Source organism: Coturnix japonica, chromosome 6 (genome assembly GCF_054131305.1).
Source record: "Coturnix japonica strain WE chromosome 6, WE-NBRP24, whole genome shotgun sequence".
Lineage (NCBI taxonomy): Eukaryota > Metazoa > Chordata > Aves > Galliformes > Phasianidae > Coturnix > Coturnix japonica.
Window position 1 is genome coordinate 28,844,998 of NC_140668.1, and position 26,676 is coordinate 28,871,673.

Genomic DNA, 26,676 nt, shown 5'->3' on the forward strand with positions numbered 1-26,676 from the left:
GAGAACCTCCTCCCCTCTAACAGTGAATAGCATTTGCCTAGTGAATCATCATGTGTTATTTAATGAGATGAGGTAGATTCTTCTCTTCATGCAATAAATGCCACAAGGCAATAAATGCTTGGATTCCAAATTTTTATAAGTATTAGAAGTAGAGTCTGTTGTCATCCCCTCACCTCCTCCTTAAAGCAACGTCTAATTCAGTTTCTTTAAATAGCTATGAGAATGTTTTAAATGAATCACAACACAGCAGGCTTCCTAAATGAACTTTACCACAGTGCTTCCCGAGCTGTAGATGGTAAAGACTAAACCACAGAAAAGCAAAACATGCCTGTAAGAAGAGAGGAGGTATTTATTGCTAGCACAGTCTCCACTGAAGTTGACTATAACTTCCAGTGGTTTTCCAACCAAAATAGTGACAGAATAAAACACAATAACCCGTCAGTAGCTTCTTCACAAAACAGAAACTTGTTCATTTTTTCATCCTACTTCAGAGGGATGCTTTCATAATTCCTTGTATTACTGAATATAGACAATTAAAATAACCACATAGCATCAGAATATTCATTACTAATCTAACATTCTATAAACAAGATCCCTGTACAACAGGAGAAATTACAATACTGCATTTATCTTTAGGTAGAATAGCATCACATGAGAAGTATGAAGCTAGTTCAGCTTTTAAATGTTAAATATTTCACTACTAGTAAACCAAGGCTTACAATCATGGGAGGCAAACATGAAGGTCAGAGAATTTACCTTCACTTAAACCTGTCTCAGCACAGAACAGATTATCATTTATGCAGAGGACCTTACTGCTGCAAATGGGAACCTAGGCTGACAAGCTCCTACTTAAACACACAGAATCTATTAAGTTATGGGTGGAATTCACTCCAACTACCGCACACAAAACTTCTAATCAAAGTTTAGAGAATTCAGCTAAAATGAAATAATTTGTGCTGTTAAGAATAGACTCCTAGAACCTAGCTCTTTTCACAAGCCCATAGTACCCTCAAACAAGGAAGAGTTCACTTTAGTGGGTTTTTTCCCCCATCTTATGATCTCTAGCAAATCATAAGGACATATATCTGACAAATATGACTATTCTATGCAGCCGATACCACATAAAAACTCACAAATTTGATCCAAATTCTACCAAAGAACATCAACATAATCAACAAAGTTACTTAAGGAAAAAGCACGGTACTTCCATGCAGTTGCTGCCCATTTAGCAAGGCAGCTGTGAAAATCTTGAAGAGATAATCTTACCAAGAAATACAAATTTTTGTCTTTGGTCATCCTATTTAAAGGAATCAAAGAGCTCAGGCAGAGGACAAAGTTCATCTATGCTGATAAAACACCATAGACTACTTCAAAAATATAGAGAATGGTAACATCCAACAGTAATACCATTCACTGGAATATAGTAAGTTAATAAGGATTAACTTAAATACTTAAGTATTTAACATAACCTGAACAGTCTGCCAGCATGTGTTTGGCTGTATAATTATGTAAGTTTGACAATCACCTTTCAAGCAAGTCCTTTTAAAAACATGATACCATTAACTTGTTAATCTTCCTCAGAACATTATTAACATTACTGAAGCTGGAAATAAGAAAAGCATCAGGTTAAAGAATTATGCAATAATTGCACAAGAAAACAGATGGATATTTCTCCATCAGACAAAGAAATTGTATCTAGAATAAGACAAATTAAGAAAACGATGATAAATTGGAAACAGAATCAAACCCCTGCAGCATGCACAACGAACTGGATTGACCAGTATTGGTTTTCTACTGTAATGAAGATGAAATAAACATGTTCCTTAATGTAATGCACTCTGCAATCAAGCTTAATTTAATATTGCTGAAAGAGCAATTTTAAAGAGTAAACATGCTGCTTTCCTCTGAAAAAGCCCTCAGCTCTACAGTGTAGTTCTACACAATTTCAGAGCATGCACATAAAGAGAAATTTCCTTACAGAAGATAAGGATGAAATAATTATGCTACATGTGGCCTTTGTAGACACTGATATTTTATAAAAAACAATAGATGTTTTCCTGCATATCAAATGCACAACAAGTTGAGTTTTTAATGGTCATTTATCACTGGACTAGACTGTTCTCTTAAGCACCATCTTCACATTAAGAATGTTCCTGCAGTTATGCTTGGAAGAACATTTCTCAAAGACTTGAGGTTTACGTACCATTCGTTAATAATTATACATGCTGGAAGAAAATTTTATAAAAACCTCTTAAAAGATTGTGTATGTTTTGACTTTTTTAATTGGGCATGCATTATGAGTAGGGCTTTCTCCATTCTATACCCTGTTCTGTGTGCTGTCTGTGTTTGAAAACACAAATTTTAACTTCCAGACTCCAATTCAGCAGTAATTGTTTGTACTGCATTTCTAGCCACATCAGAGAATCTAATGGAACAGAAAAGAAAAAAACAGGCCTAAGCGTTGGTGGAATGTTTTTGCTTGTTTGTTGTAGTAGTTTTGGTGCTGTTTTTCTTTTTAAGGAAACAACATTTAAGTATACACATCGACGTTGTTAAAATTAATAAAAAGTATTCTGATGTTAACTCAATATGCCAATTCATCTTATTGCTATTGCTCAGGTTATTTACTAAGGATTTATTCACTTAGAAAAAGAGTTTAAAAGAGCCTGGCCTCACCGTTCAAAAAGCTGGTACCAAGAGATTGACAACTTCCGATAAGATGCCCTTTCAGATCTCCTCATTAAACATGTTGTTCCTTCAGCTGCCTCTTCAAATCCTCCAGCAATAAAGGCTGCAAATTAAAAAGCAGTTGCAACAAATTGATTAGGAGGTCTACCTCCACACACACAAAAAAGAAACAACAAAGATGCAAACATATTAAAACATATTACATTACAAGCACTTTACCATGTGGAACACATTATCATGAAAGGATAAATACCAACCAATAGGAAGCCCAGTCTTCATACATCAAATAAACAGCTCAAGAGAACTGTAATCTACTGTTACTGATAAAAATAATTTACATTAAAACAATTTCCATTAAACATACAACAGCCATGAACTTTTTAAAAAGTAATCAACATGCACACGACATCAATAGAGCTCAGATGCTTTCCTCATTCAGGTTTCTAACAGAATGCCTTCAAAAAACTTGAATAAGACAACTGTAAATTATGTTACGTGTCCTTCTCCTCAGTATTTAAATCTGCCTAATCCATACAGCTGTTGGTATACATGTAAGAGTAGCAGTGATGAAGCTCAACTACACAAGTTGTATTCACAGAAACAAGAACATTTATAATGAACACTGCAGCTGTCTATTTATTCAGTCCTCCTTAGATACCAATTCTCAGAGCCTGCCAAATTGTCTAAAGATTCATACTGCATCGCAGGACTCAACAAGAGACTGAACATCCTCAGCCTGTATTCTTCATTGTCTCAGCTGTACTTGAAATTATACCAATAACAGATGCAAACACATTAAGATTTCTTCTCGGTGAACAGTTTTCCCATTCACAGGATTCAAAATGCTCTCCACACAAATAACAACTTAAAATTCTCATTCCTAAAATGAGTTTCTAGGTACCATGTAGCCCCTTAATCTCAAAGATAATATCTCAAACTTGAATATATGACATTTGTGAGTACAGCAGCTCTACTACAACAGCATTATTAAAAATGTTCCACGTGAAGGGTAATTTGGAAATGGGGAGTTGTATACTTTCAAATATGCCATAAAATACATAAATTGGGTTTCTGTAGTTCTATTTTTTTTAATCTGTTTTCTTTTAAATTTTGAAGCATATTTTTTTTGCATATTTATTATTAAACAGTCACAACATTTCTTATGGACTATCAAGTGAAGGTGATCTCAGTCACCCCAACTGCCAGTGAGAAAGACATCACAAGAGAACTAATCAATTCAAGCACATAAATAGTTCTAAATGACAAAATAGATGACACTGGTTTGAAAAAAAACAAAAACATCTTTAAGTTTTGTTCAAGGTCTAGAGAAAACATCAAGTTCAAGACATCCAACTAACAAGTAAGGGAGAATGACTGTACTGAATTAAACAATGAAAATACCTGAAGAAAGATACTCTGCTCCTCTCGAGACTATCTGGTAGTAGTAACTATCTTGCTAACATACATGAAGGAGTTGAGATCAATCTGATGAACTGATATACGTCTGCTTAACAGCTGCTAGACAATTCATCCAAAGAAGCAGCCAAAGGAAAAAGACTGAATTGAAATAAGTATGGAAAGAGGGGTGGTATGAAAATAGGGGGGGGGAAAAAAGAGTTGATATCAAAATAAAATGCAAGGGGAAAATAGTATTTCATCTCTTGTGTCCATTTGTCCATGCTTTTCTTAAGAAAACCTGACATGAGTAACAGAGAAGCTGCTTTTATTCTCAGAATCAAGAGTAAGAAGGAACGCAGTAGTGCAGTGCTGTGAGCAAGAGCTTCTCCATCAAAGCTATTTTTCATCCAGGGAAACTGACAGCTAATGGAGGTTTTTGGAAGATTACACGGTTCACATCAGATACTCACCATTTTATTTATCTATCATTAAGCACAGCAGACACATCAGTTGTTTTCAAAATGCACTCCATCCAACATTTGCTTTCAAAATACCAAATATTACATTTTTCCACTCTGCCATACAGAAAATCAGTCTCAAACACAATAAAAGCCCACTTCCACATTTTTTTCCAGAGGTTCAAAAGCAGATTTGCGCTTTCATCACATTTTCCTCTAGGTTGCAAATTTCTCCACATCTACATTAGAAAAATAGTTGTAGCACTACTTGTGCAGTTATCAATTACAAGTACTCCAAATTGCATTCATGTCTATGACAATTCATCATAATGACAAAGAGTTACTGAGGAAACCATGTCAAGATGTTACTGAATAGTTTCATGAATAAAGAACACATTTTCCTCTTCCTTTATTCCCTCAAACACAGACAATATCCAGGATCAGAAAATCTCTGCTAAAAGTAATACCTCACAGTGTAACCTGTGGGTACCCTAACTCTGAGGTATGCTGCCCAGTGGCAGCATGGACAAGAACATATAGGCTACACAAATGCAACTTTAGCAGGTATCACTAAGCAAACATGGCCATGGCATTCCAAATCACTGGCTCCTGCACATGTCCAAGGTCCCTTTTGTTTTCTCCCTCCCTCTCCCCTAAAATAGACCAAACAGCTGCAGCTTCTTTCTTACTCCTCTAAATAACACAGTTGTTATGTGTGTTTGTTTAAAATCAATCAATTGCTTGAGATAACAAAGAGTTTCCTTCTATTCTATCTTCCCTAATAGATTAAAATTAGCCTTTTCTGTGCAGTAGGTAACAATTTTACTTTTTGTTTCCAACAAATAATCCATCGACATCACAGTTTCAACCCCTTCTACTTCTATGGGTAACAACTTTCCCTTTGTACTTTTCTTCAGTAATATCTTCCTATGAGCCACTTTGTTTTGCTGACAAGTACGTCCCCTCCCCAATGAGAAGATGTGCAATCTATTGTTCATCCAACCCATTCTGTTTCTAACAGTGACAGAGCACCTACTTGATGTCACCTTCTACAGCATGACTAGCAAGAGCATAACATTTGAGCTGCACATTTGTATTCTTAGAAGCCTCAAATTAGCACAGTTTTTAAAATAACAATAATCCTATTAACATAATTTCCCTGCTTTTGAACGATAACACACTCAAGCAAATTTAAATGGCTTAAATTACAGACTACGTAGACCATTAAAACTATTAAGGAGTTCATGCTAACTAATTCTTGATCCAAAGTTACAGCATGCTAGAGTCACCCTCACTGGGATTTAAATGCAGGCCTAAATAACCTGATGCAATTGTTTCTAATTCACTCTCTTCCACTACACTGCAGCTTTGCAATCCTCATATTATTCCCACAATAATTGATTTTATACACATGGAAACAAAAATTAAAGGACCACAGAGGCATTTTTGATTTAGTAAGATCTATTCTAGGCACTCGTAATCAGGTTTAGCAATTACAGCCTAGTAACACAATCCTAAGGAACAATAACTGGTTTAGACAAAAGTCAGGCCAATTAAAATTACTAAAATTGATATTTAACACAAATAAATGAAACACTCTTTCAGTTGGGCACTTATATCCTTTGAACTGAACACTTTAGGTTCTCACCAGCAAACTACTAGTGAGCAAATTCAAACATCAACTCTTCTTCTGTAGAAACATCCAGAGTACGCACACTGAGAGCATTTACTTCTTTTAGTCTGCTTTTTTATGGACTACCAGACATACACCACATACACCTACTTCCTCTTCCAACGGCAACTTTCACTGTATATATGAAAACATACCTCAGGCCCTACACCTTCTTAAGCAAGCAGCGGGGCACATTCTTTTCAGGCAGCCTTCTGTGATTTCTCATTTTCTTCCAGATGAGGAGCTCCTGAAGAAGATGACTAAAGCAAAACTGAGCAGGTGTTCCTATTCCCTCACTTGGCAGTTACTGAGGTAAAATACTTTCTTTAATGCTTTTCCTAAGACAGTCTGAGAAGGTATCGCTGCTCCCAAAAAGGGACATAAAAGAGTGTAATCAGATGATACAAAAGGCTAAAGAAAAGGGGAGCTTTTCGTATGGGTGCAGGTGCCCAGCTCGGGGCAGCTCCACTCTCCGCTCCCTCAGGGGGCGCTCGGAATGGCGGCGCCTCCTTCCGGCGGGAACGGGCGTGAAGGCGGCTCGTCGCTTCACGCTTCTCTTTCCATCTTGTTTTTCTTAAAATAAGCCCAGGAATCGCCCTAGTGGGGTTTTTCTTCTTTTTGGTGTGTGTGTTAGTTTCGTGTTGCTTGACAAAGTGAGCAGTAGTTACGGCACGGTTGGAGCTTGGAGTTCTGTAGCACTGTGCTGGGTGTCTCTGCTCCTTACTCCTACAGGGGAAGGAACGAGCCTTCTTTGCTTTGCAATAACTACCGATTCATTTTGGTTGTTAAATAATTCTAGTAACAGTCTCCTAAGCAGTTAAAAACTGTGACTTTAGCGCTTTTTTGAGCTAAGCAAAAGTTCTGTGCTGTTGAAGTCATAATATTGATAAAGTGTAACATAAAATGTAAATTTGCAGGTTTTATTATTTGTGTGTTGGGTAAAATGAAGCCATGTGAACGTACTTTCCTGGGATGATCAATGGTAGCTGCTTTTAACTGAGCAGGTCACTTAGGTAGCACAGTTTCTATGCTCTTTCAGGTAGGTTTGTGTGGGAGAGACCTTCATTTTAAAAGCTATTGCTTCTTAAAGCAAATGATTTTTTCTGGAGGTTTTGTTTTCTTTGCTTGGTTCTTTCCCATTATAGGAAGATAAAGAATCTTTAGAAAATCATATAGAACAACTGTTATGGAAGATGTGTTCCTCCAGTTGTATTTTCTATGACTTATTCGTATCGTGTAAATAAAAGCACAGAATATTCTAGCTTTTATTCTTAAATTGTTGTCATAGTAGCCTCTGAGGAACTGTATTACTACTGAGAAAGTGAAGTAAACAAGTGAATCTGGAACTATAAATTAACATCCTCAATAAGTTAAGGAAAAAGTGTAAGAATACTACTTGGGTTCAGCTATTGTCTTCAGCTCAGTAGAAATAAATGTGGGCTGTGGCAATGTTTGAAGCAAGCATATATCTTGATTAATGCTGATAAGATGTGAACCTTGAAGAAGAGCATCCTTCAAAGTAAATAGCTTTTCCTTCCCTAGTATTACTGATTTATTTCTTTGGCCTGAATAATTTCAATGAAAAGAAGTGTCTTTATTTTCTCTTTTTCATTTGCAGGTCCTTAACTTTTACTTGCAATTTGATTTATTCTTACCTAGTTGCTGTTCTGGGCTCCTTATCTTCTGTACTGTCTTTTTTTTGTTGTGTGTGTGTGAAATCTTGTATTTTAAAAAGGCATAAAGCTTTTTCTGACAATTCTTGGATGAACGCTTGGATGAATGCAGAGGGGAATTGAATGAGATTCAAAGAGTGGGTTCTGAATTTGTGTTTTGCTTAGGTGAGCAGTTGTAGTAGTAGAAAGTACTATTGGCTCTCTAGGCTAGATAATGCAAGAACACTTCCGAATTTGCTAAACTTCAAATATCTAATTCATTTGAGGAGGACCTCATTATGTTTTCCCAGGGTGATTCAAGTCATTTGGATAAAAAGTATGCCTGCTGTGCTTTAGATTATGTTGGAGGAACTCTTCAATTGAGAAAGAGGCTTTAAATTCAAGACCTACCACTCACAGCCTGTGATGCATGTCTCAACTTAAGATAACAAAACCAACTTGTTCCCGGCAAACTCTATTTAAATAATTAGCAATTCAAAGTTCAGAATATTATTCTAGGCTGAAAAGTCCATACGATTCTCACTTCATGTATTTGTGAATGTTTACAGCAAAAATAATTTAGGATTCCTTGATGGTGCTTATCAGGTAGCCTAGAAAGAATTCACCTGTATAAAATCCTGTAATGATATTGTAAAGAGACTGATTGAAATACTTAGATTTTTTTTTTTTTTTTCTCTGAAGAAGAGATTTTGTTTGGTAGTCAGATGATATATAAATAGTACAGTAATTGTTGATGAAGTCTTTACCAAGGGAAGCATGAACATCCTCTAGAGCATAGAGACAAAAAATAAGTAGTTGTAATGCACTTCTGTGCACTGACACTCTGATATCTTAAGTATGAGTTTCATTTGCTTATATGTAAACAATGTATTTTTTCCCCTCAGCTGTCTTAGTAGAGTCAGTAGCCTTTAGAATTGAGCATGGAAATTCACTATGACCTGAAAAGAAAGTAGAAAAACTTGGTCTCCAGACTGTGGATTCTGTCTTAAACCAACATGAGTGACAGAACATGGTAACATCCTTAAGAATTTGATTTGAAATATGTTCCCTTGCCTTCTTGATAGCTAGATTTTTTTTAATCTATGTATTTTGCTCTGAAAGTAATACCTCCTATTTATTTCCATGGAAACTACATAAAATACAAAAGAGCATGATAACACTGTTTGGTGGAGTGGATTGTGAACTACAAAACAGTGCTTGTTAACATAGTTACCACCATTAGCTGATGCACGCAGAGGAGCTGACTGAGCTGATCTTTATTTCATGGTGTGACAGCTGTGCATAGCCATCCAGAATGCTACTGTCACCACTGCTGAAATGTGCTCCCACCCACTGCCTCACTGTGCTTGCACCACTGTTTGGTCTCCATATGCATCCATCAAGTGCTTGTGAATGTCAGTAGGTGCAAGCTTTTCCTCATGGAGGAATTCAGTGACATTCCATTGCTTCCAACACACTTCCATGTCACATGCCATTTTGTCAGACTGCGGCCATCTGTTGCATAACAACAAAATGCAGCAGAATATTGATGAAAAAGTTCAGCTTTTACTGCCATACCACCACCATCCACTTCTGACATTGTGTGGGCAACGTAATAAAACAGGAGGCTGCTGCCAGTGTAGAATGAATAGCTCAGATACTGAATAACACGTAATAAAAACAAAAAGAAAATAGAATTTTAAAAAGAGCTATAGTGGTTGTGGAATCATTGTGTAGAACACAGCAAGTTAGTAACGTTTTTAAAGATTACAGTAGTTGTGTTTCAGATCTATTCACAGCACTTTTTTCCGTTTTCTTTGACTGTTTTGTTCTTTCTCCAGCATAGAGTGCTTATTCAATTCGTTTTATTTCCATTGATCTTTTCATCTGTATTTCTGTGATGAATGTTAGTTTTTACAATACCTGTAAGTGTTTGACTTAGGGAATCAAAGAACAGGTCTAGGTAGAAAATGAGCTTTAGGCACAATGAAAGCACTGAAGTTAAAGAATAGATCTGATGAAGTTTGATGTGCAGCTCAAAGCTCTGCTTCTGTGCATGTCCAGAACTGCTTTTGGCATTACAGGCTTCCTGGTGCACATCTCACTTCTAAGCTTGATAAGTGTCATTATAGTAGCCATTTTCCTACCTAAATCTAACATATGATCAGTAAGTGCCATAGAGCACACTGAAGTCATGCTGACACGAGTGAAGCTATGCACAAATCCCAGAAGTGTTCCTAATAGAAGATCCCACTGCTATCTCTTATTAAGTCCCAGCTTTTGTCTAGAGAGCAAAAAATCAGACCTCTTCTGTCAGGTGAATTTTAAAGCCTCGTTTTTGTTTAATGTTTCGTGTTGCTATGAACTGGACAGTTGTTTTTTTTATTATTACTATTATTATTTAAAAGGACCAGGATGTCTCTGCAATATGATAATGATGAGATAACTTGATCAAAGTTTTTTTTCTAACACAGAAAATGTTAGATAGATTAGATGTAACTTATTCAAAATCACATTGCTGCAGCATATACCTGGGGAGAAATTCCTTTTCTACAATCTAATGACAGAACTAGAAAAGTCTTCTCAGCAGTCAGTTAAGATCTGGAGTAAAAGAAATAATGTTAAAAAGGAGGACATTGGTCATGAGTGTGAGATAAGGGTTATAAAATCACTGAGGTGCCCTTACATCTGACAAAGTCAGATGTAATACCTTTATTTGGCAGTGTAATCCATATACCATGTCTGTATTGGATTTACATGGAAGGATTTGGGAGCAGGGGGCTGCAGGGATGGCCTCTGTGAGCAGAGCCCAGCAGTTTCTCCATGTCAGATCAGAGCCAGTTCCAGCTGGCACTAGGAGACACACTGCTGGCTGTAGCTGAGCCATGAGCAACGCTGGCTGCGTTCTGGGAGAGCAGATTGATGAAAGGGGCAAGAATGCTGTATCACAGCAATTGAGAAAGAAGAGTAAGAGGATGAGAAACAGCCCTGCAGACCCTAAGGTCAGTGCACATCAAGGGCAAGAGGTGCTCCAGATGCAGAGGAGAAGTTATCTACAGTCTGAGTACCAGTAGAGCAGATCTTATTGTGCAGTCCATGTAGGAGCCCACAGGGTAGCAGGTGGATCTGGCTTCATGGACGCTGCAGCCCACTGAGCCCCACTGGAGCCAGCTGCAGGCCAGAGCTGCAGGAAAGAGTGGAAGCAATCCAAAGCTCGTTTTGGTCATGAGAAACCCTCTCATTGACTCCAAAGTTTGCTGATAGACTCACTGTATGTATAGCGTAATTTAGATACCACAGAATTGCTAGTAGTACAATAGTTGAAGTGGTATCTCAAGGTCTCAGTCAGTCATGCTTCTGTGCATAGTATAGTTTTTAACTGTATAATGAAGTCCAATGTAATTTTAAGCTATCTTGTTTGCCACACAAGCTAAGCGTTTGATTACTTGGAAATAATACTATTAGGAATAGAAAAGTAGAATTGTGAAGGAAATGTTCCCTTTCTGGGACATTAGCTTATATCATTTGAACACTTCTGCGCTATAACCTGTATTGGTTTTGTGACCTTTAGCTTTCTTATCTGTCATGCATTTAAACTCCATTCATAGTAGTATAATGATCGTGTACTGTCCCTGAGCACCTCAATGAGTTCAGCATTTTTATGAACAATGACTGCCATAAAGTATGGAATTGCTAGGAAGAAAAATAACATTAGGGAAAGTTCCTATTACATCTATTAGAGGGAGGTAGAAGCTTGCCTTCGCTGTGTAGTCCTTTCTTGCTATGTATTTCTACCTTCTATCAATAGCACTCTTTCAAGGGAAGCAGTGTATATCTGGACCAGTCTTTACTGATCGTTCTGCTGCTACATACTTCTATAGAGTTGTTTGGGATGATGCCAGAAATCTAAGAGAAAAATAATTCAGTGCTTTTATAGACACTTAGACTATGGTTAAAAAAAAAAAAAAAAGCCACATTGTTTATGAAACTAAATATATGTGATGATCTGGATAACAAAAGTATGAATCACTGTTGCTAATGGTAGGCAAATAATTCTTATTTTTAATTGTTTTTTCCCCTCAGTGACATTTACTTAATGAACATCTAAAGTTTAGCAAGTAGTATTCTGTCACTCCAGCTATTCTTTCATGGTTTAAACTATAGGCCAAGCTCAGCTGGGGGATTGGACTTTTGCGCTTGGAATTTTTCCCCTTTCTATTGTCACTGCCATACAAATAACCCTGTTGGATTCGTTTATTCAATGCCATTTTCTGATACTCTGTCATGAGAACAAATATTAGTGCAAAATAGAAGTCAGAAAGATTTGTGCTTTCAGGTCATAAATAGCAAATGAGTTCTGACAATGTGTGGAAGTGGAATGCCAAGAACAGCTAAGCTACCAGGCAAAGATGCCAGGTGCCGTTTTCTGTCTCACGTAAACATGGATTTCTCAATAGGTTCCCAGATCGTTGTACCTTGCTGGTTGATATCTGAATATCTTTGAGAATTAAGTACTGTAACATCTGTGTTCAGCAGATCTGAGTGTTGAGCAGTTCACTGTGGTCTGCTGATGTGTTCCACCAGATGAATCTGTTTTGTGCCTTTTCAGATGTGCAAAGGGAGTTTCAGAGAACACTGCCATGCAAAAACAGTTATCATCAAGTCTTTCCATAGAAAGAGGAGCCCAAAGGAGTAAGATCAAATATTATTTTATGATGCATTGAGGCAAGAAGTCAGACAGGGTTTTATGGTTCATATCAAGAATAAGAAAAACATGACGACTAAACATAAAGAGCTGATCTCTGATGACTGGCTGCAATTTTAAATGACACATGCTGAGACATACCAGTACAAAAGAATAGATGGATGGCAGGGCTGTTAAAGTTTTATCATGTATACGAAGTTACATTAAGTACTGTTTCTCAGCTGGAGTCCCACAAAATCTGCTTTGAAACATTCAGGATGTCAAACATTTTCCAATAATATTTGGGCAAATGTATCTCAGAACTGCAGAGGAAGAACACTTGCAATTTTCTCTTTAATGTAATATTATGTCTACAAATTACTTCATCTTCAAAATGCTATGGTTCACCTCCAGTTCCTACCCATGTTTTTATTTTGTGATATCTGACTTTCATTACTACTTGTCTTTTCTAACTTGTTTCCTATTAAACACTGTTTGCTTTTCTTTGATGCATTTCTCTTAATTATTCTTCATGAAGATTTTACGGAGTAATTCTAGGTCCTACTTCATACTGTATACTTCCAAGGAAGAGGTTTAGCACACAGCATAAGCCAGTGTTCTCTCTCTTTTCCTCCTTTGGCTGCTATATTTTATGGGTTGTTTTGGCAGTTTCCTCAGATGGGCCACACAAACAAATTGGTTTGCATTGTTGCTACAAGAGGGGTGTTTGGGTGCATGCACACACACATGCAAGCTCCTATTCATTGTGACTGTGCCCTTGCCTGCTGCATACTTCACCTAATCTAGACATGGTGGGGAATTCTGGACTCTTCCTTGAATCAGTATTTACAGGTTGTTTGTTTTTTGCTGGACCATTGCATTAAATTGATGTTTAGGTAACTGTAAATGCTGTGAACTAAAGCATGATAAAAATGGGGAACAGTACAGTAGAACAGAGTAGGATAGGGCGTAAGCTGTTAAGTAAGTTGGTTACTGAATCTTCTGGAACATTGTGATTTTGGAGGAGGCATCAGAAATTATCTAAGCAGCTTTGGTAGTTTGCTATCAGGAAAAGTAGTACAGCCTCCTACCTGAATTACATCCTGATGATGAATGGTAGAATTAATCCACATCATGAAATCAGCTGAAATTTGCCTATAAGTATCTTGAAGAAACAAACCTGTGAAGAAATTCAGATGAAGCCAGTTAAGTATTTTGTCTGATAGCTTTTTCTTTGCCTTAAGTACTGTAAAATAAACTGATGTAAAAAGCATTTTGTATCGCTGCAGCATAAGGAAACTACTTTTACAGATTACACAGATGTCAACTCAGGTTCTGTCAAGTCAGGTTGGATTGTGTCAGTCCCGTTCTGTTTCATAACAGGACATGAGCAATGCAAGGTGACATTATGTTGCAGACTGGGAATAGTATCTAAGGCTTCCTCAAACTTAGAGCAGAATAAATGCCATGTTTTCACAAAGCAGATGGATGCAGCTAATGCAGAGAAGACTCTTAAACAGAAACAGCTCTGCTGATATCCTTTGAACTGTTTTTCTGCTCTTTACATCAATTGCTACTCAGTGCAAATAATTCTATTCCAGTGGTGCTAGAGTTTCTTTTTGCTGTTTCTTTGTCTTTAAGGTAATCCTGTCAATATATATAGTACAGTTAGAAATAGATTTTTAAACCAAGACAAATTGCTACAGTTCTGTCAATTTGAAGAACACCTCATTAATCACACAGAAACCACAATAATGTAATCCCAATTAATCAGGAAATATTGGATTTGTAAGTTATTGCCCATTGGTTGAATCATGGTGGCACTTGTGCTCAGAGTTCTAATTCAGTTAGGATAAATTAACCCATTGTGTTTGGTTATCAGCCAGAAGGGTGATCATTCAGTACAGTAGCTTGGTCACCTATAATCTGTAAATGAAATGTTTTCTGATAAAAGGACAAGTCTTCATGCACAGAAAGAAAATATGTTGGTGTGAGGGTTTGAACACCATTCTTACTGTACTCGTTTCATAGGACAGAGAAGAACCACGCAGACATTTTTTCCAACTGAACCCATGAAGAGCAAAACCTTTTTGCTCCTGCATGCACACCATGAGCTGGCCATCATCCATCATGTGCAAAAAAGCACGTTTCCTAGTTCTTGTTCAGTAATTATTTTTGAGCCTTTAATGTAATCTATATTTTTTAAATTTTTTTGCATTGTTCTGTCTTTGTGCTCATAATCCTGTATCTATTGAGATACAAACTCCTTTATTATTTTTTTTCCTAGAGTGACCCCGGTAGTTACTGCATGTTCTCTAGAAAAATGCAATTATGATCTAATGTAGGTTCTAGGCTTTCATTGCTTCTGTTTGTGAACTGTGGCTTACCTAACCGTGGCATATAGTGCACTAAAATAATTTTTGTGAGCCTGAGAGATTCTCATTTTATGCAGCTGGTTTTCTAATCAATACAGAGCCCTTTCATACTTATTACTTGATTTGGTATATCCTGCAGGGAATACTGTTTGAGTTTCCTATACTTCTGGATGCTATTATCAGGAGTTTACCTTAGGAGGGAGCATGAGAGCATATCATTCCAAAGCACCTGCTTTTTCTTGCCCCATCGCTTTGTGCACATACAGGTGTCCACTGAGAAAGGAGCGTCCAGAAGGCAGGTCTGCCTAAGAACTGGTGAAAGACAAAGAACAGCAGGCAAATCTATGGGATGGGTCCAGTGAAGTATGATTTGAATGGGACAGCACAGGCTTTTTCTCCTTCTGTTTCTTCTTTAAACATCTAATTGATCCCTCTGATTCTCCTTTATGTGGTATTCTTTCCCAGAGGTGCAAGGCCAGCCTCCTTTCAAGGTTAATTGCAAATATGGTGAGAGACAAACTAGCTCGGGGCAGCTCCAGTGATACTGTAATTAGTCTCAGAAGGAAGGCAGAAGGGCAACTGGCAGGAAGAGTGAACCCAAATCTAAATTGTGCTCAAAGGTCTGCATTGTATGGGAGATTTCGGCCATGTTAATGTGGCACCTGTATTAGTTTTCAGAGGAAGTAGGAATATATGTGCCCCTGTGTGGAGCAGCCATGGCAGCCCACTTTTTCCTGTGTTTTCTTTCTCCTCAAGTGTTTGGTGGTTTGGGGCTTTGCTGTATGTTGTGTCACAGTGTGAGGCATTCTGGAAAATAAATTATTTCAATGTTAAGCCTGTTTACAGCATGCCTCAAAATGACTTGGGAGTAGTGATTGCTTCAGAGAATGTGCTTATTGTGTTCAAAAAAAGTAATTTGAGCATTGGGGTTTAATTTGCAGTATAACAGGTGCCACAGTTTTGGGCCGTGTTCAATCTCTGCCATCATTGTTGGGCAGGTTGACGTGGTTCAGTGCTGCAGCATGTTGTTTGGTCTTTTGCTTTAATCTGTGTTGCTATTCTCAGTCAAGCTGTGGTTTCCAGCTTGTTTTCTGCTGTGTTTTTCAGTTGTGAGATTCAGTTTTTAGTCTATAGGAGGTCAAACAACATATATATAGATCTGAAATATTACCATCTCTTACTGTGTTTTCTTGAAACATTGATCCAGGAGTTCTTCAGGAATTCTCTCTCATCTTTCTAAGCTACAAAAAGCATCTACTTACTTAGTCAATTCTAATTGTCATTTAATAAAATCACGACATGCTGTCAGCTTGCCATGCATTGTTTATCTTGTGCCCCTTTTTCCTAAGTGATTTCCTTCTCTGTCCCCCCCTTTTTTCTACTTTTGAGAACTAATCTATTAATCTGTTATTCTGGTATTGAGTCCTCATTTGATTTTTATCAACCATGTGTAACAAATAGCATGAAGAGAACAGCAGTTTAATAGAAGTAGGTTTATGCTGCTGTTTTTATTATGAAAGCCAAAAACAACTTCACTTAGTGGATGGTAGTCCTTGTTTATAGGTTTAGCTCTGTTCCATGACCCCGAATTGGCAATTGCTCTACTTTAACAGAGAGTTAACTGAACTGTGTTGGTCTGAGAAATTCATTTCACAGCTATAATGATTTTTTGGTTGTTCTGGGGCATGGTGTGTTTGGGGTTTTGCTCGTATTTTGGAAGGTATGAGGTTATTAAACTTACAGTTTTTCTACTGATGTTGTTATTTTCTTCTTTGGAGTCTTGGCGGTTTGCCATCCAGTTCATGAAGTCTGGGAACAAAGATAAAGCGTTTGGAAGTGGTGTCTTTAAACATGGTTCTGTTATAACAGATGTTTGAGGATGTTTGGATAGAAGTTGGAAAGGGAGGAGCTCACTAAAGGCAGGTGTTGGTACTGAATGAACTCCAATTCCTTAAACAGCTTGGATGAGGAAAATCTTTTCAGGATAATTGCACCTCATCTGCTTTACCTAATGAGTATGAATAATGTCTTCATAAAATATTGATGAAACTTGAGAGGAAAATGGAAACCCACAAGTCAAGGATAACTGCAGTATTTTTAGATACAGAATGTATTGGGTCTGATATCGATTTGTTGTTCCAATGACAATACTTTACTGAAACTGGAAATGTTCCAGTTGCCTCAGCTTAGGAAATACAAGGGTTGAAGCTCCAAGAGAGGCCAGTTGGGCTTGGGAAAGAGGTCCAGCTTCTGCTGACTGGGAGTTTCCATGTGAGTGGAGAAGAAATTATGGTGGTTTTGTTTTGTTTAGATGGAATCGTACTTTCTTGAAACACATTCTGAGTATCCTACCTTCTAATACACAAGGGAAGCATACTTTATTTTTGAATTTTCTAGATGTTTGAATAGGGACACAGAAAATGGGATGCCGCTGATTAATCAGAAATACATTTGCTCTTCTTTGGATAATATTATTTCTTAATGGATGTTAAACTTGTCCTCTTCATATGTGGCTTATAGCTTTTAATCTAGGAATACTGCGTTGTGTTGAAACAATAATAAAATGACTAAAATGACTCTTAACAGCATATAAATAGTTCTTGCCTGCTTAGGCACTGAAAGAAGGATGCATGCTGTCAAGACAATTTCTGGAAGTAGTGGAAACCCATTTCGCTGCCTTGAAGAAGAACCGTTTGGATCCACATGCAGCATGTTTTGTAAATAAATGCAGTCACTGACTAGCTTTGTATTATGGTATATGAAAAATTCTCTCTGGAAGTACAAGCAAACAAGCAAATTTTTCATGACTCAAGTTTTAAATTCCCTCCATTTATCTAACTGATGTTTACCAGTACAGCACGTCATGACAGATAAATTACCTTATATGCTTCTAGGTATCGCCAGCAATCTATAATCATAAGCTTTATAGTGACAGCAAGCTAGTAGCAGTGTGTGTGACAGGATTATACAGGGAAATGTATCTAGGTTACAGAAATAAATTCTGGTTCCCCAAAATAGCCTGATGCTGTTTCAGTCTTCATTTAACTTCAGAAGTTCCTGTCTTGAGTCACTGACACTTTTCACGTTAATATCTTACTTTTATTTTAAACCTTGCTGTGCAGACTTCTAATGAATATGTATGTGTGTCCCTATCCCTCTGGCTGTGTAGTACAGATATCAGACAACTAGCAGTAAGCTAAAAGGAAATCCTTGAAAACTTGGTAATTATGTTAGAGTAATTTTGGTATCACGTTATATATACTCCTCCTTTCTGTGGCTTTTAAAGAAGGAAAGAAGAGAGGTGTGTGTTCCCTGGTTATACTGCATAGACAGGAGAGGAAAATGCAACTGCTATGGAAGCTGTCATATTCCCTTGGGAAGCAGACCTTTCCCAGAGTCCTCTGGGTTTTCTCTCCTCTTGCCATTACTTGCTGACTCTCATTAACCATGAGTATAGGGAAAGTCATTTGGAGGGGAACCTCAGCAGTCTTTATTCTCTGAAAACAAATCATGCTTGAGTCTTTTTGTCACCACAGAAATAGGATTTCATGCTTCCCTGCTTCCTCCCTAATTATTATATGAAATGAGTCAGCTCTTCTAAATCTGTTTTTGTGGTTTCCTTTAAAGCATGGGAGGCAGGAGGATTTGTTTTGTTTGTCTGATGGAAGTTGTTCTGATTTCAGGTTGCTTGTCATTCCTAGTAGAAAGGTTTGGTGCTGTTGGATAGCACAGCTTCTGCTCAGATTTTGGGCAGAAGCTATTAGAGAACAGGCAATAGCCCAGAAGCATGCCCAAGAACCGGCTTTGCAATCATAAATACTGGGAGAAAGCAGTTGCAGCTGGAGCTTTGAAAAAGGGACAGATCTTAAAAATATAGTCTACCTCTCATCCTAGTGCTGGGACCTCAGAAGAGGAGTTTGTGTGTGGTAGCTTCTGTCTTTTCCTCTTTCCACATTGGCTGCATGCTCTGGAGATCTGTTTGTATAAGGCAATGGGAAGGAGGTCAACCATCCCAGTCTGTTTTGTGGCTCAACCTAACAATCTTTAAAAAAAAAAAAAAAAAAAAAGCTTCTTTTCCATTAATATTTAGTTAGTTTTCTATGTTACATAAATCTACCATAACTTCTAAATCTAATTTGTGTCTTAATTTAATATGAGACATTCAGTCAGTAAATATGCATGTTGTGCTAATCACTTCAAAATCAGTTCTGGCAGTCAGTCTACCATGCGCTCTCTAGGGCTATAAATGCTGCTTGTTTGCCCACCATATAACTTTGATTTCCGCTATTTCCCAACTGGAAAAAGTACACAGCGTTTTACTGGGGTAGTGTTCAGAGCCCTAGTTATGGATTATTATGCAACAGAAATAATTCTTATCCCTAAGAGCTTGGAATTTGAAGTGTAAGACAAGCAAATAAAACGAAAACAGACAGACCGGGGAATTCAAAGAAACGAGATTATATTCATTAACTTGCTGCCAGCCTAATTGTAGTCAGCTTGTGAAAAAGCGATAACACAATCTAAGGGACAGATTAACAAATTAATCTGTACAGAAACATTCTGAGTATGCAGCCTTCTATGTGTGACAGTCACAGTAAATGCCTAAGAGCTGGATGAGCGCTTTTGCTCCATGTCTGTACCTCAGCCATGTCGGTATTTTGCCAAGATCTAAGAGAACCCTCTTCAATATGTCATTCCCTTAGCAAGTCCAAAGCAAAGATGATGCCCATTCTGCTGAATGGTGGGAAAGGGAGCAGGCTTGAAAATAACAAGTAGTTTACCTAATTTGCAACACAAAAAAAGGCAGTTATTTGTATTTATGGAGGAAATCACCATTAAATAACAGGCAGGGTGAGGCCAAAGAGTTTAGTGGAACTCTCAAAGTGCCTTAGGGCTTAGAAAATGCAGGAGGGGTTATTACTTGAAGAGTTCCTAACTTTGAGTGAAGTAAAAACATAAATAAATCTGAAGTGCTGAGTACAAGTACACAGTTTATGTAGTATGAAGGAAAGTGGTGCAAGATTCTAAGACTGCTTATATACTTAGAGAGTTTATCAGACCCCTGGGTTTTGCTGGCTACTGAATGTGGGCTTTGAGTTTCTGAATTACAGATTTTAAGTCACGATGGAGTTAGCAGCTTTCCTGTCATGAAGCATCTTATGAGTTTATTGGCTCTTATCAGTGCAATTAGTAATTGGTGTATCTATAATGTAAAATCCATTGTAGTTTGAAATGAATTTCAGCATAAATGAGCAAAGAAATTTCTCCTGGATGACTTTGCAGCGTTTATTAATCTCTGAGAAAATAGTGTCTGAGTAGAAAATCCCAAACCTTCCTTCCTTGCCATGTTTTCCCACATCTTTGAGAAGGCTGAGTTATATTGTTTTTCTTATCAGAAAATGAAGGCATTAGGTCTGTTTATGCACTAGTACTGAAAAAATGAGGTGTTTTAAATGAAACATCCTTGTGCATGTAAAAACAAGTAACAGCTAACAAGGCTTGTAATGAAGCATACCTTCAACAGTACACCTCCTCTTTCAGGCTGTCATTCTCCTTTGTCTTTGTAAGTTACCTGCTTGCAGCCATTTTTTGCTTACTCCTGTTATTTACTTTGCTGTATTAAGTATTTCTAATGAGTCATGTAGGCATATGGATTATAAAGTTATCTGCCTTATGCATTGGCAGCACATTGTCTTACTTCATGTTCCATTTGATTGGTTTGAATAATTTTTGTTTTCCTATCCAGTATTGTTTCATTAATAAAATGATCTGATTTAATTCGAAATTTGTCTTGGAGTGTTGTATTTTGGGGTCACCAGCAAGGGCCAAGATGTACCATGCACAGCTGTCCAAAAAGCCAATTTGCTTTCTCTGTTGTGGCTTTGGTGTGTTTGGGTTTGTTTTTCCAGAAAAAAGGCTTTTTTTGGTGTGTGATTGCAAGATAATCGATATAACTTGAAGCCATTTTCCTGTAAATATTACCATTTTTCTCCTTTTTTTAGTTTTCTGACCTAAAACAAAACGATGAAAATGTTGGCTATATTTACTCTCTTCTATAACCTTCATTTTAGCCACATTGCAAATGCAGCTGGGCTTTCGACACAAGAGTTTCAAGATTTTTAGCGCATCTTCTGTCACCGGGACTTTTGGGAGAGAGGGTGATTTTAAAAATAATACTCACTTCAAAATTTCTAATGCTTGTATCCATGGAAACTGGATAATGGGGAATGCCAGACAGCTGCGTTGCTCACATTTTTCTCTTCTAAAATTTTATCTAGGTCTGTCAGTACAAAACTTCACAGGCCATTTCCCAGGCTGCAGCATTGCACACTGGATCAAACTGCATTTCAGCTTTTCTGTAAAAGACACACCGAGTCTTCTAATGTAATTTTGTTTTTCTAACTCCTGGTAGAGTGTTATTCAACATGCTACGCATTTGTGCCAACAGCCTCGAACAGATAACTGTATGAGCATTTAAACAGCTGGACAGCATAAGGTTGAGACTCGCACAGGGTCACAGAAGTCAGTCAGAACCCTGAGAAAAGAAAACGAGTAATGCCTGGGGAATTGTTCACTGTTATTCACACAGAAGCTGATGGAAACTCGACCATTGGTGTTACAGCATCAAGACTTCAACTGAATGCATTTGAAAATCCTCTACAAATTATTCTCACTTGCTGGCAGTGTGCATTTCTAATAGTGCTGGCCGAGTAACGCAGTAATGTTCGTGTCTTGATTGTAACTTCATATTAGGTTTTTTTAATGAAAAATGTAAAATACTTCAAAATATCATCTCATATTAGAATTCTACATTAAAGGGCAGTTATTCTACTCAAACTTCTATGTAAGCCTTAATCCTGCTAATAGTTTAATACAGACGAGTTTTTATTCAAGAGTAGTCTTAATTAAATCTGTGCTAACTAATCTTACATTTATTATGTGTGTGAAGGTCTGCATAAAGACAGGATCAGAAATGGAGGTCTGCAATGCACACCACGACACGTACCGTCCTTGAGGTGCGTAGGCTCAAACGACAAAGCTTTGGAAGATTTGTTTAATTCTTTTTATTTCATTCTTTGACTAAAGCTGTTGGCGTCAGAGAAAGTTTGGAATATGTGGTTGTCAGTGAGGCAGTATGGAGGGGCTTCTTTATCTGCAAGGCTGTTTTCTGAAGTCCAAAATTGATTTTAAATCTTCTTGTAAGAAGCTCTGAATAAAACAGATGTATGGCCTTAACAGATCCCTGACTGGGATGCAAATAAAATGCACTGCATCTTGCCAATGAAATGAATGCAGGAATAATCTTTCTAAGATTGTACTGGAATTCAGAGCACCGATTCTAGAATTATACAGCTCTTATATACATACAATAACTTCCTGTACAGTAAATGTAGTACTTAAAAACAACAAATTACTTCTTTTTTAAAAATATATTTTATATGTGGACTGTGTGAATATTCTGAATTTGGTGATGTCTTTGCAAGATTGGGGCTTAAGCTAACAGCCTGGAAGTTAATGCTAGGAAGAGCTAGCCACTGTCATCTCTTGCCAGCTTAAGACTTTATTTACATGCAGTACATGAGATCACTGTGGGATCCCTAGACACTTAAAGAAGATGATACAGTGTTCAGGCTAGCTATGTCTGGCATCCTTTAGTCTATCCTGAGAGACTGTACTGCAATGCAAAGGTGTGAGAAGAAGGGGCAGCTGTCAGTAAATGCAAAAATGGGATCTTTGAAGAAGACAAATACTGACTGCATGGGATTTTCCATATCTGCAATGTCATGATGTAAATATTTGGTGGGGAAAAATGCAGTTGAATATAGAGACAATTGTGAGGAAGGTCTAGGTTTTTTTTTTTTGCCAGCCCCGGTGAGAAGTGCTTGGGTTGTGTAGTGGTTGCTGCTAATCTGAGGCTCAGGCATTTACACTTTGTGCCTGTCCCTGTTCTGTCTGTGCCAAACGCTTTGAGATCTGACTTCAGTATCTGTATGGAAAAAACAGTATGTGTGAAACTTGCAAGTTTTACATTTTTTTTGCCAGTCTTTACTCATGCACGTTTAAAACTGAAATATCTAAAAAATGGCTTAAGGACAAATAGGAATGAAGATCAGGTGATTTTTTTTGTGTGTGTGTGTGTGTCTTTTTTTGAGCGAATTCCATGCAAATTTGAGGCTTCCTTTCAGTCTCTTCACATTGCTATCACACACCTAGCGATTGTGCTGTTGTCAGTGAGGGTGTAGCTGACGTCTTCTAAGGGTTCTCTATTTCTAATTGCAAATTGTACTGTAGCGAGGGTAGAGATGGTGCACTGTGTATGTGAACGGGGATGTGTCAGTTTGCCACACAGCACTTACTTTCTAGCTGGCTCTTAACCTCTGTTATTTTTATTCAGTGATATGGAAGGTATTTTTTGATGAGTTCTGAAATAAAAGCGTTTTAAGCAAATTAGAAGGTCAACTGCAGTAGAAGACTTGAAATTGTAATCAGATAATTCTTTAGCCTGCAATGGGATGTGTAACCTAAAGGCTTCAAGATACAAAATGAGTTCTTATGAATACACCATTAATCTGATCTCCAAGGTAAGGAATACTCCAGTACAGGGGGCCAGATAATGATAAGAAAAAAATGTATTCATAAAAAGTAAATTAATTCTGTCACCTGAGGCTTGACCCAAAGCTCATGTGAAGTCATGCAATTGATATGGAAGGTGGCGGACAGGATCTGAAAACCTGCATTGTAAAGAAAGCTGAGTTTTACAAGAGTTAGCGAGCTTTCTCCTTTGGTCTTGACTAATGCCATAAAAAGACAGGGAAGTAAAAATGCTAAGTCTGAATATAAAGCAAGTTTTAGAAACCAATTTCAAACATAAATGCCATGATATGTTTTCACACTGATACATCTTGCTTTTTCTTTCTGGGAAAAACAAATTATGAGGATTAAGTTCACACTGACTGTATGTTCACAAGAAAATTTGCAGCCAGCTTTGTCATCCTATGCTATGTAATATATAGTTCTAATATTTGTTTACACAAGCCATGAAAATATTAGGTACCTTTTCTGCCTAAGCTCTGCAGCAATCGGCTGAGTCTTGTCCATGCTCTGTTCATAACGCCTGGTATAGCAAGGCATTTTACCTTCTGAACTGACTGCTAACTTCTGAAGAAGCTATGCCATAGCTTCAAACTGGAATGGAAAGTGTACTTGATAACTTGAGTAATCTTCTTTAGGATTTCATAGATCTGCTCCAAATATAATTTCTATGCTGTGTTTTTTTCCTTCTGGCTTTAGGGCATGCTGGAACAAAATTCATCCTGAAAATAACACCAAAAGTATAATAGTGTTACATTCATTAGAAAGAATGTGCAATGAGGACTGAAGACTTATGTCACAGTCAGTAAAATCACATCAAATACACTATTCCTGTTTCTACATTTGGTAACTGTTCATGTTTGTCTTGCATTTGGGTTTGAAGGCCAAACAGTGCATCATAAATAGTATTAAAAATGCTTTTGAGGAAACACATGGAAAATGACTGTAATTTTCTACATTGTGCTCTCTCAAAGAGAATGCCAGAAACAGGGGACTTGTATAAAACAGTGTATTTTTTAACAAGGAAGATGCAAGACGCATGCTTGCTACCTATGTAATCACTGATCTCACTGATCTGGGGACAGCTGTAGCTTCACATGTAATACTAAAAACCACACAAAACCAAGCTCAGCAGGTGGAAGCTGTTGTACCCAATTAACTCCTAAAACAGTACTGATCTGAAAAGAATGTAAACTTGAGGATATGTTGAATTGCTGTTACACAGTATTACATGTATTAACACAGCACTCTGTATCCAGCAATCACTAATAGGCGTTTCTGCTGCCTTTTCCTTTACTTCCCCAATCACTGACTGATTACTGTATTCCAGCACCACAGCAGAAGGTTGCCACTAAAGTCAATGGGAGTCGATGTGTAACTCTGAAGTATTTTTATTTTATTTTTTACAAGCATTTGATATAACTTTTATCAAAATAAAGCATTTAGCATACAGTATTTTCACACATTCTGAAGACAGAGGAATTTATTGTGAAGTCTTTCATGCATTGACAGCTCGAGAGTTTTTGTCACTGATGTTTATTTTAAATACATTTCCTTGCTTGCTTTCTTAAAAAAAAAAAAAATTAAAAAAAGCTATAAAACACCACACAGGTTTTTCTCTTACTGTCATGTGTTTCCCTTTATGCAGATATCTGAACAATTAGGAAAGTAGTCATGTTTATTGCCAGAGATTAAAAAATAAAGTCATTCCATTGCAGTGAAATGTGTGTATCGTTATCAAGGTGAAATTTAAAACCCAAACAACAGAATGGTTGCTGTGAATGGAAGAGAAGTATTTTTTTTCATGATTATAAATTATTTGTAATTATTTTATTCACATCCGTTTTGTGTGCTGAATCAGGAAAAAACAGTAAATCACAGTTTTATAGTGTTGCAGTTTGTGATGCATTTGTTAATTACGGTACTTTGTGAATTTCATTTAGAATTAACAACAAACTTCTTTGTAATTATAAATAAATAGAGGTATAAAAGCAGAATCTTACATTATATTTCCCTAAGATACCAGCTATGGTAGATGCACTATTTAAGATCACAGGTGCAATGCCTTTCAACTTAGTCAAATATTGTGTGCTTTCAGTATGCCTTCATGCTGCATAGTTGAGAAATGCAAAATAAGGGGCACTTTGTGTCTCTAATGGCACTTCTTTCAGCAAAGGACGGTATGTCTTTGTGTTACTAACCAGGGTTACTTTGCAAAACAGCATTTTAATGCATGCCTGAAAATATGTTTAACACTGAATAAAGCAACAATTACTAGACCGTGCTTGAAGCTTTAGCTAATAGTACAAGGATCATCATTGCTCGCTTTTACATCTCCTTCTAGCAATAAACGGATCACAGCCTTACTCAAGTAGCTGCACGTTCCCTTTTTTCCAACTGGATGAGTGTTGTAGAATGTAGTCATGTCATCCTGCAGGACAGGGAAAAGGTATTTCAGTGAAATGCTGATTATGAAAAGAAGACAAACACAAGTGAACAGGTGGAACATGGATACGCTAAAAAATGCCAGTGAGTTTTAAACTGTGAAGCTAAATCATGCTTCTAATCAAATTTCAGAGAACAATTTTTACATTTACTTAAACTGAGCATGTGGAGAAGGGATTTATAAAACATACTGCATATATCTCTGTACTGGATTTTTCACTGCTGGTGTAGTGCCTTTTTCATATATTTTAAATGTAATAGATGACAGAACTGCTCTCTTAAAGCACACAGACGGATGATTACTGTGTGGTAACCTGGTCCTTTGGTGTATGCATAGAGATGATGGCTTTAAATTTATTTAAAAATAAATAAAATCTAAGAAGCAAATCAGGGCAACACATGAACTCAATCAGGTAAGATCAGCAAATAGGTCTGCATCACTGAGCACCTGTTTTGGCTCAGTTAATGATGTTAAAACAGCTGCTCATTCTCAAATTATGTATTGGCTGTTTTAATAAAGGTTCATTTCTAATTCAGGAAATGTGTTACTTTCTAATTACTTTATTAAATAGCTGAGATTGTGTGTGAGATTAGACCTTCCATCATTTTAGGGTATGTTTGAAATTACTGGAGTAAACACCTGTGACATTTATGACATGTTAAAATGGAAAAATGTTCAAAATGTTTGCAAATCAGTTTAATGGAAGGATGT

General features: G+C 37.2%; 1 protein-coding gene and 2 long non-coding RNA genes across 8 annotated transcripts in view; all 3 read right to left on the reverse strand.

Moving 5' to 3' along the window:
- Window positions 1-2,676: 2,676 nt before the first annotated feature.
- On the reverse strand, window positions 2,677-15,241 carry LOC146760551 (uncharacterized). Its single transcript, XR_014947510.1, has 3 exons — window positions 15,119-15,241; window positions 13,644-13,732; window positions 2,677-2,791 (listed from the first exon to the last, which is right to left on the reverse strand). It is a non-coding gene; the product is annotated as an uncharacterized LOC146760551 (long non-coding RNA).
- Window positions 15,242-21,145: 5,904 nt separating this feature from the next.
- On the reverse strand, window positions 21,146-24,117 carry LOC146760552 (uncharacterized). The gene is made up of 3 exons (XR_014947513.1): window positions 23,983-24,117; window positions 23,589-23,659; window positions 21,146-21,283 (listed from the first exon to the last, which is right to left on the reverse strand). It is a non-coding gene; the product is annotated as an uncharacterized LOC146760552 (long non-coding RNA).
- A 777-nt stretch (window positions 24,118-24,894) lies between these two features.
- PHKB (phosphorylase kinase regulatory subunit beta) overlaps window positions 24,895-26,676 on the reverse strand; it is a 57,965-nt gene continuing 56,183 nt past the window's right edge. For all 6 annotated transcript variants that reach the window (XR_014947496.1, XM_015873921.3, XM_015873920.3 and 3 more), the window contains one exon: window positions 24,895-25,950. Coding sequence is in view for 5 of the 6 variants with exons in the window: in XM_015873921.3 (XP_015729407.2) it covers window positions 25,813-25,950 (138 nt within the window). In the remaining variant the exon portion in view is untranslated. The remainder of the gene's footprint in view (window positions 25,951-26,676) is intronic.